Source organism: Manis pentadactyla, chromosome 3 (genome assembly GCF_030020395.1).
Source record: "Manis pentadactyla isolate mManPen7 chromosome 3, mManPen7.hap1, whole genome shotgun sequence".
NCBI classification, from domain to species: domain Eukaryota; kingdom Metazoa; phylum Chordata; class Mammalia; order Pholidota; family Manidae; genus Manis; species Manis pentadactyla.
Genome location: NC_080021.1, coordinates 52783211 through 52799103, shown reverse-complemented (window position 1 = coordinate 52799103; position 15893 = coordinate 52783211). Strand labels below are relative to the sequence as shown.

Genomic DNA, 15893 nt, shown 5'->3' with positions numbered 1-15893 from the left:
CTACAGATTGAATTTGAATGCATAAATGAAAAAAAGAGGCAAAAGAAGAAAAGCTACAAGAATTCAGGTGTTATCAGTGTGAAACAGTGTGAGGTTAGTTGAACTTGACCATTTGTAGTGTAACAAAATCACATTTTAAATTCCTCTCTCAGTGTGGTATATATCAAATAAACGCTTGAATTTGGGGGAGTTGAAAATCATCTGAGCATCTGGGCACTTTAAGGGAGAAGAAGAGAGTAGGAAATAGTAAAATATTTCAAGTAAGTTTGCTTTCAAGGTTTGATGACTTTTCAACAAAGGACAAAGAATTTTCAAGTTTTTCATCATCTTAGGAAATATGAGGCATCACTGTATTTTCCCAGTGCATTGGTAGAAACGGCCTGCCTGCCACGCATCTCACTTGGTCATAATTTAATGATGAGATGTTATGGGTAGAGGGAAAAATCCAAAAGATTTCTTAAAACAGACAAGTGGGGTTTTTTATTTTTGTTTTCTTAGAATATTAAAGCTTTCAATGTTGTTGGACTCATTACTAGCTTCTTAAAACTTAAAGAGAGTATATTTCATCTTTGGCCATTAATATTCAAATCTTAACCTTGCTATAATTATCATGAAGTAAAACCTTAGAGATTCATGACATTCAGTGCAGGGGTGCCTTAAACTCAAAGGCAGGGGTGGTTTCCGCATGTTTATATCATGTTCTGTTCAGTTTATAAGTTAATATATGCCAGAGAGCTGTTTGTTTCTTTCATAATAGTAGAAGAGTTTTAATTTCAACTGTTTGGCATTTGTTTTTAGATTACAGTGGAATGCACATTCCTTGACTATGTCATGGGAGGATGTCAGCTGAATTTTACTGTAAGTAACATACTGCATTTTTTCAAGTAGGCTGGAACATGCTGCTTTCTTTTCCTGCAAAACTGACTTTGCAGTGAAACTTACACAATCTGTTTTTGTATGGTCTCAGGAAGATGTGGAGGTTCATCATGAAGCTTGCCGCTTTGCTGATAAGATCTGTTCCTCTGACAGACAGCAGATGTGTACAATCCAGTGACTGACCTGTAGTAATTTAAATAGTAAAAAGCATTAGTCAAACAAACATACAAAAATAAGCCCTAAGTCTAAAGTCATGGGTGTGATAACTCATACCTTAAGGCATCTAGAAAAATAGAAATAGGTTGTTTGATGCTGGAACTTTCATTGCTTAATTGTCTGTGGAAATACCGGTAGGCATTTGTTAGGAAATGGCAGCAGCAGGCTCTGGGACAAATGTTTGTGTCTCATCTCCTGAAGTTTTTCTAGGCATCGAGCCTAGGTGTCCATGCCTTCTCCTTCATAAGGGCTGTGATTATTATTTGGCAGGTGGGAGTGGATTTCACTGGCTCCAATGGTGATCCAAGGTCTCCTGACTCTCTTCATTACATCAGCCCCAGTGGCACGAACGAGTATTTGACTGCTATCTGGTCTGTGGGACTGGTCATTCAAGATTATGATGCGTGAGTATGACTAAAATACTTGTTTTCCTAACTCCCCATAAAGGGCAGTTTCTGTTTCATCTACTAGGATTTCAGTATAGTTGGTGGGGATAAGGCTGCTATGAGAAGTAGGTTTCTCCCTAAAATTTCTTGTTTTTTCTGTTTTTCTCTTTGTGGCAGTATTAGTATTTACCTTTGACCTGTATTCTCTGGCTATGACCAGTTCTAATGTATTATTTATATTGTGCTTATTTAATAGCTGACTAAAGTCAGCAAGGCTCTTGTTTCTCGGCTGTAGTTCCTTGGGGTTTACTCATTAGGGGTAAAGTACCTGTGATTTAAGTCCAGATGACATATTTTGTCAACACTCATAGATATTATTTCTTACCATATATATTTCCTTGACAGTCACTGTCAAATTATTTTCTTAATGGTGATGTTGAACAAATGCTGAAGGATGAATTGACCGAATTGCTATAAAATACTTTGAATGGATTCTCATTGAACAGATACTTAGATTTAAGTAGATTCTGCTGAAGGTTTACTGAACAGTAGAAAAAAAACCCACATTAATAATTTTTTGTTCTAAATCTTGTTTTTGCCTATTATTTTATGATAAAAGCCCTTACATAGTGAGGGAGCTTTTCATTAATCTGTTGTGATGTTTAAAGAGGCAAAACTTTCAGGCAAATACAAACAAATCTAAAACAAAAGTAGCAATTCCAGTATCAACCTAGCAGAATTTAAGGTGAAACTCATTAAATATAATAAAAAAATTGAAAATTGATAGAAATATAATAAAAATTTCAATGTAACACAATTACAATAGTTCTCATATAAAAAGTAAAAGATGTACAGGGTTACTTTCTCAGACTACCACCTGGAAGTTAATAACAAAGGGATAACTAACAAAAATTTACCATGTGGAAATAAAAAAATTCTTAAGTAGTTATTAGATCAAAGAGAGGAAATTGAACTGTTATAATAGACTTTCTAGAATTAAAGGGTAATGAGACTTTATGTGTGGTCCTGACTTTATAGACAAAATTTCTTGCTTACATGCTTTTATGTTTAAACAAGAATTGAATATAAATGATCTAGCTTTTCAACAAAATAAAATTAAAGAATAGGAAGAAAAAATGAAAATATAATAATATTAGCAAATTACATATTGGTGTTATCTGTTACATGTCAGGGACAATTTAAAGTACTTTCTACATGATATGTGCCTAATTCTCATCCTTAGCTGTGAGGTAGAGGTAGTTACTGTGATCATCTGCACTGTTCAGATAAGAAAACCAGAGCATTGGGGCTAAGTCACCTGGTCAGGGTCACTCAACTGGTAACTAGCAGACACAGGATTGAGCCTGGGCTGTCTGGCTCCAGAGACATGCTTTCAGAGCTGTGCAATGCTGTACTTCCCCTAAACACAGGAAGTAATGACTTGGAAAGCTTTAAAAAAAGCCCATCAAATTAATAAATTAAATGAAGAGATGATTCTTTGCAAGTTCAACAAAACTTAGGCGAACCTTTGCCAACACTGAGCCCAAGAAAGAGAGATGTTTTGCCTAGAATATTAGTGATGAGACAGATCATATGCATAAATTCAGGGGAAAAAATTAAAAATTGTTTAAGTTAAAACTCTGTGGAACTTTGTTATTACATTGGAAAATCTGGATTAAAGGATGATTTTTGTTTTTTAGGAAGCTTTCAATTACCAAAGTTGACTCAAGGAGGCAGGAAGCTTGAATAGACCAGGAGGTGTGGAAGAAATGAAACAGCAAGTCACAGAGCTACTCCTCAAAAAGGCAGCAGGCCAAGGCAGTTTTATACATAAATGCTAGTAAACCTATAAGGAACTAATTGAAACTTAAGATAATTTTAAAAAATAAAAATAGAGTTCAGAAGGTGGTCAAATACAGCATAAAATTAAAAAATCAACAATTTCTCATTAACCAGCAATAACCAATTCAAGAAATTATAGTGAATAAAGGATTATAATTCATAATGCAATAAAAATGAGAATGAATTTAGTAAGAAGTCTAGAAGCTTTAGTGAGAGTAAAGTACAGAATTGTACTGAGGGACAGAGAAAAAAACTTGTTTAAATGGAAAACTATACCATGATCTAGATAGGAAGATGTCATAGTGATAGTGATATAAGATATAATAGTCCTCCCTGAATTAAACAATTTTAATCAAAATGCAGTGGAACCCTGAAAAAAATGATTCTTAAAATTTTCTAGAGGGAAAAATGAATCAGAACAGCCAAGAAGTTTTTCAGGAAAAAAAAAAAAAGAAATGAAGGGGAGTTTGTTCTAGCAGATATTAAAACTTACTTTAAAGCTGTATTAATTAAGATTATGGAACTAGTACGTGACCAGTAGAACAAAGCAAAAAGTGTTGAAATAGACTCAAGTGTGTATATCACTTTAGTATGTGGTAGAGATGGCATTTTAGAGGATGGTTATAACAGCTGTCAAAGTGGACAAGAACTGAATTGGATCCCTGACTCATACCTCTGTATGTTAGGAAACTATCCTGAATAAATTAGCGTATAGACAAAGCTACCAAAATGGACACCCCAAACAGTGGTTTTGACAAAATAGAGGTTTATTTCCTTGTCATGTTGCATGTCTAGAAGTAAGTAGTTCAGGGCTGATGGGGGGCAGTTCTCCCTTCTCAGCTCATAGCTTCCACCCTGGGTCTCATCTTCTCCAGCCAGTGTGAAGAGGAAAAAGGCACTGGGAGTGCAAGTGCATCCTTCCCAGGAATGTGCTTCAGAAGCATCCAGCAGATTGCTTCTGCTTACATCTCCATGGCCAGAATGCAGCCCCCTGCCCGCATGCAGTCCAGGGAATCTGGAGCAGAGCTACTGTGGTCTCACTTGGATGTTCTGTTATTAAACGGAAAGTGCATGGATGCTCATAGAGAGCAGCAGTTTCTGTTTCATAGTGTTCTACAAAACACTTTTCCAGATGAATTCCAAGTTTAATATCAAAAACAAACCTTGAAGGTTCTAGGAGAAAGTACATGTGAATTGTTTATAATCTTGCATTGAGGAAGGCCTTTAAGCAAGACAGCAGAGGCAGAAATCACTAAACAATTCTTATTTGATCCCATTCATTAATATTAGAGACTATTAAAGATATTCTAAACAGAGCTAAAGACAGACCATAAATCAGGAAAAATATTCCTGAAAAATACTATGTGTTCTATTCTCAATGTAAAAACCATTAATAATTAATATTAAAAAAGAGTATTCCTAGAAGAAAATTAGTATGTTCATTACAGTGTTTTATAATGGTGGAACACTGGATGTCTATCAGTAGGGGGAGAATATCCATACAGTGGAATAATTAGCAGCCATTTACATGATGTTGTATATTCACGTCCATAATCCCTTATTCCTAAACCATTGGGGCCAGTTATTCATACATTTTGCTGCAAAAATGTGACTCTTTTATATGTGGCATTAGCACCGTGTTTCTATGGTCAAAATAATGTCATATCAGTTGAAGCCAGGTTTTGCTGTCAAATGAGTTTGCTTTTGAATGAAAAAACTTGTTTTGAGGGCTTTACAGATTTATCCACATATTTATTCAATGAAATGATATGCAGTATTTATGTAGAAAAGAGTATGTTATAAAATATGAATATAAACCACATTTGTAAGTCTATATAGAGAGACATCTTTCTTCCTCAGTGCACAGAAAAATAAGAGCTGCCAAATATTAACATTGGTTCTCTCTGGTGGTTATTACGGGTAATCTTTTTTTTTAATCTTTATATTATTCTAAGATTTTGAGTTTTTAAAAAATAAGTTCATATTGGTTTTATTATGCATAAAGATAAAACTCTAATTTGAGAAGGTGATCTTTCAGTTTTTTTCTCATTTGTTTTTAGTGATAAGATGTTTCCAGCTTTTGGTTTTGGAGCTCAGATACCTCCTCAGTGGCAGGTAAGAGGAAATCTCATTTTTAAGATTTGCTTCTTAGAAAAGCAAAACAGGCCTCACCTGTCCTTCTTTTACCTTTCGACAGGTTTCGCATGAATTTCCAATGAACTTTAATCTATCCAATCCCTACTGTAATGGTAAGTTAAAAAAAAAAACATGAAGATTTTAAACTGCAAACTTCACAGTATTTGTTACTTGTTCTTTTCTTTGTGATTTAAAGCTACTCAGATTCCCTCTCTAGGCTTCTTCCATGACATACACAAGTTTCTATTGTATAAAGTGGAAGAATTGCACCAAGTTGGCAGTTAGAGAGGTAGTGATGATAATGGTGTAAGTCACTGTTATGATGATGAAGATTGCAGGCTAAGTTCTTCTGAGAGAGAGGTTTAATAGAACAAAATAATTACCAGTTTTGGGAAGAGATTAATAAAAATAATATTATTTTCACATATAAGTTGATTTTAAAATAAACCTTCAGTAAAATGGTAATTCAGTATACAGATATATGGAAGCTTTTCTCAGAGTAGCAGTTATTTACTCTACAAGGAAAAAGTGTCCAGCATTGAGTAACTAGCTACAATATTCTCTAAGGAGATGGGCTGGGCTAACAGAATGAAGAATTAAGCTCCCATAGTGGCTTTCCTCTGTGTAGAAAACAGAAGACTGACTTTTGTGTTTCATTTCATTTTTTTCTTTATACCTCAAATATCCAAGAGCTTTCTCCTTTTTATACCACTGAACAGTCATCCTTAAATGCCAAATCTCTCAAAATTATTAACACTGAACAGTTTGGAGGAGGAAAAGGAGGTAGGGACAGGGCATAAAATTGTAGACAATAAGCTTTGACAATTACAAAATGCACAGGTTTCTAATAGAAGAGGGTGTTCTTTCCTTCTTTTCCTAAACAGTATTCGTAAGGTAGAAGAGCATGATCGTTTTGGTTGGAAGCAGTTTTGGAGTTTTTTCCTTTTTCCCAGAATACCTTTTCCATACTAATTCGATGTTTCTTTGATGCACTTTCTATAGCTGGTTTGGCCTTTTAAATTTTATTTAGCCACCTGAAACTTGGAATATTTTTCTTTTCAAGAAATGTGTCCTGTTCTTGAGAAAGAATTGGAACAATTTTTGGAATTTATTATAATTAGGTTTCATTTACTGCCAGTAAATACGGATTGCATGTCATGTAATGATTTGTTTCATATATGGGCAATATGAGCCCATCTTTGGGGTACCATCAAGTACAGCTTTTCTACTTTGGGTTTATAGTCTGGAAAAAAGAATCAGTTTGGTTTTAGAGGAGATACTGTACCGAAAAAAACAGTGTCTTATTTTAAGGCAGTGAAGCTAAAATCCTTTTCCTAGTTAATCATTAAACTTTATTGTCCAGAAATAACATGTCTCACTTGTTCCTTTGATGCAAAGGAAGGGTTTTGGCATAATTCAGTTTTAGTGGAAGAATTGAAGGCAACTGATACATGTGAGGAAATTTAAGAGTTGCATACCTTCAGATTGAAAAGCAAGCTGATAGAAATGGAAGAAAGTATTATTCCTATAGTTTGGACTCAGTTTTTCTACAGCTTATGTCATTGCAGTAAGATCCTGCTGCTGGCCTATGTTAATATTATTTTTGTTACTACTGGACTGACTGACCACTAGTGAACAGCTTCATGTCATACATGTAAAATCACCTCTGCATATGAATTAGTTATATTCCCAAAGGTTGTTCATAAAACCTTTTATTTGTTCTAATATTAGGGGCCAATTCAGCAGATGCATATGTGCCATTAAAGTTTGATCAGTGTGCTTTACCAGGAATGTCATTTACCTTTCACTACACTGTGCTGTTATAATAAACAATCTCCAAACCTTGGTGACTTACAATGACAGTAGTTTTTTCTTGTTCACTTTACATATCACTTTATATGTCATCAGGCTACAGCTTGACTCTTTCTCCTCATTCTGGGGCTTTGGCTGAAGGAGCAGCCTCCGTCTGGGGTGTGCTGCCCTCATGGCTGAAGGAAAGAGCAAGTTTGCTGGTGAAAACAGGCAGTGGTTCTTAAAGTATCTACTCAGACAGGGATGCCATTGGTCAAAGCTAGTCAAATGGCTCTGCTCAGTTTTCCACTATATAACATCCCAGCAGGCCCAGGCAGTAAGTACCCCATAAGCAAACAGATTAGTATTTCTGCAGCAAAAGATGATAAATAACCTGCAAGTGAATTATTTGGAACTTATAGTCTACCATACCATGCTTAATCTTAAAATTGTTGAGTAAACCCTTGAGTACAATTAACATTAAGTTTATAGCCACCTGGTATTTTTGTAGAACCTTTAACCATATGTGCAAGTTTTCTCATTCAGTTGTTTTCTTACCTCTCATTGTCATTTGTTATGATGCAGCACCTTTTCATGGTTCTTTTTCCATCAGCATTTCATTCCTAAAACACATCAAAATTAGGCAATGTAATAACCATACCGCAGGCGAATGAATAATTTGGCTGAGTTGGAAATAAATGCCTTCTGAGAGAGGGTAGAGTTCATAGGCTTTTGCGATAGAGCGTAGCTATGAGGTTTTGTAATGTATAGCTTAAGAGCAACCCCTGAATAAAGAACTTCCGACTATTTGAAGCAGTATATGTATACATATAATAAAATTAGCCAGTATGGTGATTAATGAATGATGAAATTGTACTTGAGAATTTTTAATAACTACTTTCTTTGTCTAGGAATCCAAGGCATCATAGAAGCATATCGGATTTGCCTTCCCCAGATAAAACTCTATGGACCAACTAATTTTTCTCCAATCATAAATCATGTGGCCAGGTTTGCTGCCACAGCCACACAGCAGCAGACAGCTTCTGTAAGTGCTGTGTCATGGGGGATGGGACGGTGTGGGCTGTGGTTGTTCTCAGTGCCGTTCTTCTACTTATTCGGTCTGTCAGAGTATACGGACATAGCATGGAGTAGTGATAGGGTCATTCTTGGTTTGAGAGTAACATCTGTTGTTGTTAAATTCGTGACCCTTAAAAACAAAAGACAATAATAAAACAACCCTTAGACTCAGAAATCTTTTCTGTTTTTTGAATTAATTTTCTTAGATAGTTCCTATTTAAAAAATGGCTGTCTACCTTTTTGAGGGAAAACTTAAAGATTAAGGCTTGAGGAGACTTACCACTTCAGTTGGTATTGCAGAATTACTTACTGTACTAAAAAGTTTTGAATCAGATAGCCATCATCTGTTAGACCTTGGATACCAAATCTCTCTGAGCTTCAGTATACTCAAAAGTAAGTCAGCGATGACTGCCACACACAGATGTTGAAAGGATGAAATAATATAAGTCATATAAAGTACATGAGTAATTACTCAGCATATGTTAGCTGGTAGTATAAATCTTTTTCACATTCTAGACTTTAAAGGACCCAAAACATGGAGTCATGACCTTATATAACATTTTACCACTCTCTAAAAAGTTTTATTGGAAGACAGAATTGAAAGATTTACAGCCCACCTTAAACCATATCTATTTTTTAAGTGTACTTTAGTTTCATAAACAATTCTACTTCTCCTATATTTGATCTTTTAAGAACATAGTTGTCACTTGCTCCCTTGATTGCTACTTTGACATATTTAATATTTCAGTTAAAGCAAAATGTTTATTCCTATGCTTACTAAAAGTCTACTCTTTGCCATTTAGATGTCTTGCTTCCATGTATCTGTGTAACCCTATTTTGTGGGCTATTGCACTTTTAATGAATCTGCAGTTATTCTATCAGTAAATGTCTTTGTCACTAGAGAATCTTATGTAAATGATATCCTGTGTAGAGACTGGAAAGGAAAATGAGCAGGAAAGAGACCAAATGACTCATCAAGCTGAAGTGTCATTAACCATTGCTTTCATTGTTTGGGAGCTTGACTTGCTCAGTGGATGTTATTTTCTTTTTTGGCAGCAATATTTTGTGCTCTTAATTATTACTGATGGTGTGATCACAGACCTTGATGAGACGAGACAGGCTATAGTTAACGCTGCCAAGCTGCCTATGTCCATCATCATTGTTGGGGTTGGAGGGGCTGACTTCACTGCCATGGAGTTTCTGGATGGCGATGGTGGAGGTCTCCGCTCCCCATCAGGCGAGGTCACCATCAGAGATATCGTCCAGTTTGTGCCCTTCAGGCAGTTCCAGAATGTGAGTACCACTCCTCCCTGTTCTTTGTGCACACTAAGACGTTTGAACACAGACCTTTGCTGATATATAACCAAGTAGTTGAGTAGGTTTCTGGGGTTAGAGGATGTATGAGTTTTCCTTTTGAAGAGCCCTAATTAGATTTGGCACTTCCACTTCAGATTGTGTAATTGTATGCCTTTCATAGTCAGTATGATAAACTGTTAAACATGGTGATACTGTGAATATCTTAAAATACATTTCACGTTTACCTGTGTAACCACAGAAAAACTCTACGCCAAAGTATGTGATGAATTTACCAAACTGGTATTGATTTGATGAAAACCTTTTAGGAGACTTTCACCCAGTGTATTCTAGTGGTAACATCTTGTAAAACTATAGCACAGAATCAAAACCAAGGTATTGATGTTGTACAGTCAAGGTCCATCACTGCAGGATCCTCTTGTCCTTGTATAGCCACACTCACTTCCCTCCTACCTTCATCGCCTTGTTAACCCCTGGCAACTACTAATTTGTTCTCCATTTCTGTAATTTTGTCATTTCAAGAATATTATAAATGGAATCATACCATGTGTAACCTTGGGGATTGGCTTTTTTTCATTTAGTACAATTCTCTGGAGAGTCACCCTAGTTGTTGCACATGTTCCTTTTTATTGCTGAGTAGTACTCCATGGCATGGGCATGATAGTTTGATCAGCATTTCACCCATTGAAGAACATCTTCGATTGTTTCCAGTTTTTGTCTGTTACATACAAAGCTGCTCTAAACATCCTTGTACCATTTCCCTTGTGAGCATATGTTTTTATTTCTCTGGGATAAATACCCAGACGTTTAGTTGCTAAGGTCGTATGATTGTTGCATGTTTAATTGTTAAAGAAACTGTCCAACTTTTCCAGAATGGTTAGGCCATTCCTACTAGTCAGTGTATAAGTGGTAGGCAGAGAAGGAGACAGTGTGTGAATAAAAAATGGTCATGTTAGGGTTCTTTATGGTGGTGAAACAGTTCTATATCTTGATTGTTGTGGTGGTTACACAAATCTACCCAGATGAAAAAATTACATAGAACTACACATACATATAGACACCCACTGTTTACACAGCAATTAATGCATATAAAATTGGTGAAATCTGAATAAGGTCTGTGCACTGTACCAATGTCAGTTTCCTGGTTTTGATATTGTACCTATAGTTCTATAAAATGCTACCTTTCAAGGAAAGTGGGTGAAGGATTCATGGAACCTCTCTGTATTATGTTTGCAACTTCCATGAATCTATAACTACTTTAGAGTAAAAGATTTAAGAAAAGTAATACCAAGTGAGGGAAAGACCCACATTTAAAAGTTAAGTGGGTGAAGGATTCATGGAACCTCTCTGTATTATGTTTGCAACTTCCATGAATCTATAACTACTTTAGAGTAAAAGGTTTAAGAAAAGTAATACCAAGTGAGGGAAAGACCCACATTTAAAAGTTAAAGAACAACAAAAAATCATCAAATGCCAAAATGCAAGCACCAAGAAAGGACTTGATAAATGTTAGCAGTGTAATAAAGCATTCCTAAGTAACATTGTTACTTAACTTTATTCCATGTTTCATGGACTGTTCCAAAGACAAGATACAAATTCAGATTGGGAATACTGCTTTTTACTCACTGGCCAGGTATTTATAGTCTTTTATTAAAATGCTAGGAAAATTTGGTTGCTAATAAAGTCACTTTGGTTTTGTTTTTCACAAGGCTCCTAAAGAAGCGCTTGCTCAGTCTGTCTTGGCGGAGATCCCCCAGCAGGTGGTGGGCTACTTCAACACATACAAACTCCTTCCTCCCAAGAACCCCGCTAAGAAATGAAAGAAGCTGTGGCTGGCTGGGCAGAATTCTTTTGTGCCACGTGGAGCAATGGATTCCTCTCCCACCCCATATCATGAATCTGTCATTATACATGCTTTTACCTTAGCATTTATGTTGTAAACCTCTATGGATTTTATCAATTTAAGGCATTCTTTTTATACTATTTTTTGGAGGAAAGTGCTAAGTTAATCTTTGCCTAATCAGTTCAGTGATTTGCTAGTGATTTATAGTAATTACAGTGAAGCTGTTTGGATTAGAAACTTGTGTGGGAAAAGCCTAATTCAGTGGTGGTTTACTTTCATATCATGAAAATGCTGTTTTTAAATGTTTGCCAAATAGAAAGAGAAAAATTGTTGGGATGATGTGATTTATAAGTTGCTGTACTTTGTTTGCTCTAGGCAATATGTGTCTTATGAGACAATGTCCGTATCAGATAACAGGAACTTCTTAAATTAGATACCAAATTTGTTCCTATTTTCAGTGCTTTCCAATGGGATAAGACTGCCTTTGTGCCTGAATTTTGTTGCAGTTTAGATGCTGCACCGTTTACAAAACAGCATTTATTCACATAGGACTTCATGAAAAGTACCAAATGAGAAGGGAAAGCACATATTTAATTCTTAAATGTATACTCACTCAGTAAGTAAGTAAATGGAACCTTACGTAAGTAAGCAATTACTTGTCTTTCTAGATCTTTTATTTTCATTGTGGAATACTGTAAACATGGTCAGATTCGACCTTTGCATTGACTGTATGTGACACTCAGGATTCTATATAAGTATAGACAATAGGTTGTCCTAGATTCAACACTGTTAGCTTACTTTAATTGGAATTTGCTAGAATGGTTAGGACTGCTTTGTCCAGGTAAGCTATGAGGACCAAACATATAAGGGGAAATATAGAATTCCATTTCCTTTTAACTAATGAAAGATTTGACTTATTAAAAAAAGACAATTTTTATACTTCCCTTGCTAAGTTCCCATACATTGAATCGTGCCTTTGCACAGATTCATTTAGACATATTCACCTTTTTTTAGTAACACTTTTAGTTTGATTTCTAAACTCATGATGGTGTTATCTATTAATAAAAATCATATTTTACATTTTAATAATAAGACCAGAATGTGTTGTGTTAAGCATAAAACCTGTTGTAGCTTTAAAAAAAGTTCCACCTGCTGCATTGGATAGAGTGGACTTTATAAACTTTTTTTTAGAGTAGAAATTTTTTCCTGGTTTTTACCCTTCAGAACATATTACTTAGCAAACTTTACATTTTCAGAATAGATTCAGTAGGGGTTTATTGAGGACCTCTGGTGCCAAGTACTATGCATATTCATATATTGGCCAATCATCTTTGACAATGTAGCATTAAAATTGCGTGTTTATCACATACCCTAAGTAGATGCACCCAGTGCCTTGCTGACATACCTTTCAGTCTTACTGAAAACCTGTACCTCAGCTCATGTCTCTTGTTCTCTGAAATGTCTGAAGGAAGTCAGGTCTCAGCCATGAACAGTTTCGGCTTCTCAGAAACGGCCCAATACCCAGGTCAGACTTAAAGGGGACCTGCTTGCTGCCTGGTTGCCTGCGAGGCAAGCCGCTAGCACCTTCCCACTTGGCTTGCTGGCCTCTGGATGTGTGCTGTTAACTTGAAGGTACCTCTGTGGCCATCTAGTAATCTGTATTATGTCTCAGCTGGAAGTCATTTTGACATCAGGTAGGGGAGGAAGAACTAATCAGTCTGCTAATAATAGTTGGAGCCTTTGTTGTCTCAGAGGTCGTGATTTCAGTTCTCTCTGTGTGCTTCAAAACAGCACATAGTATCTATCTTGCTGTGGATTTCAGAATTTTCTTTTTTTGACACAATCTCAATGTATGGTAAAACAGAAGTAGAACTTCTGTGAAGCCAGGTAGGGCCCAGAGCTCCACTCACTGGGCCTCGTCCTCACGGTCGCGAACCAGCTCCTCGAAGCCCCTGTATGGTCCGCTCGGGGCACTTGGGAACCACTCGCCAGGAGCAGTCATTGTTTGCACTGGCACTTCGGTCACCGCTGTCAAATTGATTTAGTCTTCATAATTTCATATTCTGGGTTTAACCAGAATTGTTCCCTTTTTAGAATTTGATTTTTTTCGTTCCGGATCAGGTTCATCAGTAGATAGCTGTTATTCATAATGTGATTCCAGCAAATTAAGGTAATTGGTGTTTTTTTTTCAGTTTTGAATAAAAGCATTTAAATGTCTAAATTATCATTTTATGAAATTTTTAATTTCCACATTTCTCCTTACCATGTGCTGATTTAATACTGTTTTATATTAAAATAGTCCTTTTCCCTGTTGTGCTACCATTCATTCAAGTGCCATTAGTCCTTAAAATGCATTTAAGGAAAGAAGAAACAAGTCCACTTTCACCCTCATCTAATCAGGTATATTACAAACATTGGAGTGACAGTGTCCTAGATAGACACAGTATTTCTCACATGTGCCTGTACTGAGAAAATGGCACACCAGTTAGCATGGTCATGTCACCTTGTGCGTAGCATTGAAACTTATAAGATCATAAAAATTTTAAATCAGATGAGGGATTCACAACTGTTCATTTTGGTAGTGCCTCAGGCAGCCTTTCCAGAGTAAATTCAAGGCTCCATTACACCTTATGCTTGATTTGACATACTTTGCCCTTTTTCATTTTGTAAATTTCCTAGAAAGCCATCTTCAGTAAATTTCTCCTAGTCTCTTTATGTGTGTGATTGACAGTCATGGAAGTGACATGAGGTAGGCCAGAAGTTTGGTTGAGATTGTGAGAGACTGTGCTTTTATGGATGTCATACTTGAGAGCAAGTGTGTAAGTTACTAATAATATATGAACTGATGTTAAATGTATCTTCCATTCAAATTACCTGTAGATAAAGTTCCTGATGAGATATAATAGTGTCTTGTTTTCAATTTTTTCTTGTTCTAAATGTTATCAAAACCAGTAGAAAAGTTAGAAATAAAGTGAACATAGTATTTTAGGTGGCCTGTATTCCATATTTTTCTGAACTAATCAGCTTGGGGGATTTTATTAATTTTTGAGATTTACTCATTTAGAAGGTGTTGAATGCATTCAAGATATTTTGCTGGGTACAGTAAGGGAAAGCTTGGCTTATAGCTAGGATGGCCTGAGAAATGTATTTAAGCAGGATAATATATTCATCTACTGTTTTTTGTTTTTTTAAAATTGCTTTTGTTATGTTGCATTCATTGGCCAGGGCCTTGGAGGTACAATGGTGATGTAGGCAGTCACAGTTGCTGCCTCCAAATAAATAATGTACTTGGGGGAGAGAAGTCATTACCTGAGTAATTACAGAAACATGAGGTCAGTGTGTGATATGTAGAGGGAGACCTGGCCCATCTGGCTGGCAAGGAGCACTTCTCTGAGGGTGTTCCATGTAAGCCAAGACCTGAGTTAACTGGGTGAGGAGGGTTAAAAGCATTTATGAAGGTGTCGGGTCGGCAGCAGGTATGGAGTTGAATGTTTTAGGAATGGAAAGAAATGTAAGTTTGCTGGAATATAAAGCGTGAGAAGGCCAGTGTTTAATAGAAGAGTGGAGAAATGAGGTGGTGGTGTTCCTGGTGGGGTCTGCATCCTGCTGGGCCTGTTGGGGTGTGCAGGTGAGTTCAGACCTAGGCTAAAGGTAATGGGTTGCCACTGAATGAACTTAAGCAAAGGGATGATGTGATCACATTTTGTATTTTTTGAAAAACTGGAATGCCGTACATTTTAAGACAGATGGAACCCTGTTGCCAAACTTGAGTCTGGCCACAAAGGCTTTGCCTTGGTGAGGTCCTGGTAAGGGAGTTAGTGGTGGTTACCGTATGGTGGAGAGTCAGCTGTTGATCACACAACACACTTGCTAAGTGGCTAATTCAAGGTCAGTTTCTGAATTCTGTGCTTCCCTGCCACAGCCCTGCCTCCATGTCAAATCATCTGTGAGGCCTGTACCTCATCAGTTCCTTAACAGGGCAGAGGCTGGCTCACATCTGGTGATGACACAGATCTCCAGAATTGCCAAATGCTTGCTTGTAGCAAGATCATGACCTTTGTCACTTGTCACCAAGCATGAATGGCTGTGTTTGGCCAATTTCCCCAGAAAACTCACAGGAGACTGCAGTGTCCTTGGGGTATTATACTTGGTTATTAATTCTATCTTCCCCAAAGAGAAATGAAAATATCATAAGCAGAATTTTTACTTCTTAACAATAGAGAAAGGAGGGCCATAGTATCTTTGATCTTTTCACAAGCAGACACATAACACACTAGGTTTTATAATAGCACCTGGTCTTCTAGGACTAAACTCAGAAGAATTTCAGGAACTGGAGACTAGAGAGAGTTCCCAGAGAAAAGACTGAGTAGGTAGTAATTTATCTTTTTCAACTAACCCTTCCATCTAGTGAG

At 36.5% G+C, this 15893-nt stretch overlaps 1 protein-coding gene across 2 annotated transcripts in view; it reads left to right on the top strand.

Moving 5' to 3' along the window:
* CPNE3 (copine 3) overlaps positions 1–14384 on the top strand; it is a 43639-nt gene extending 29255 nt beyond the window's left edge. For both annotated transcript variants that reach the window (XM_036925094.2, XM_036925095.2), the window contains 8 exons: positions 7–93; positions 799–858; positions 1363–1496; positions 5381–5435; positions 5518–5569; positions 8159–8292; positions 9381–9617; positions 11348–14384. In XM_036925094.2, coding sequence (XP_036780989.1) covers positions 7–93; positions 799–858; positions 1363–1496; positions 5381–5435; positions 5518–5569; positions 8159–8292; positions 9381–9617; positions 11348–11458 — 870 coding nt within the window. In that variant the 3' untranslated portion in view covers positions 11459–14384. The remainder of the gene's footprint in view (positions 1–6; positions 94–798; positions 859–1362; positions 1497–5380; positions 5436–5517; positions 5570–8158; positions 8293–9380; positions 9618–11347) is intronic.
* The last annotated feature ends 1509 nt before the right edge of the window (positions 14385–15893 follow it).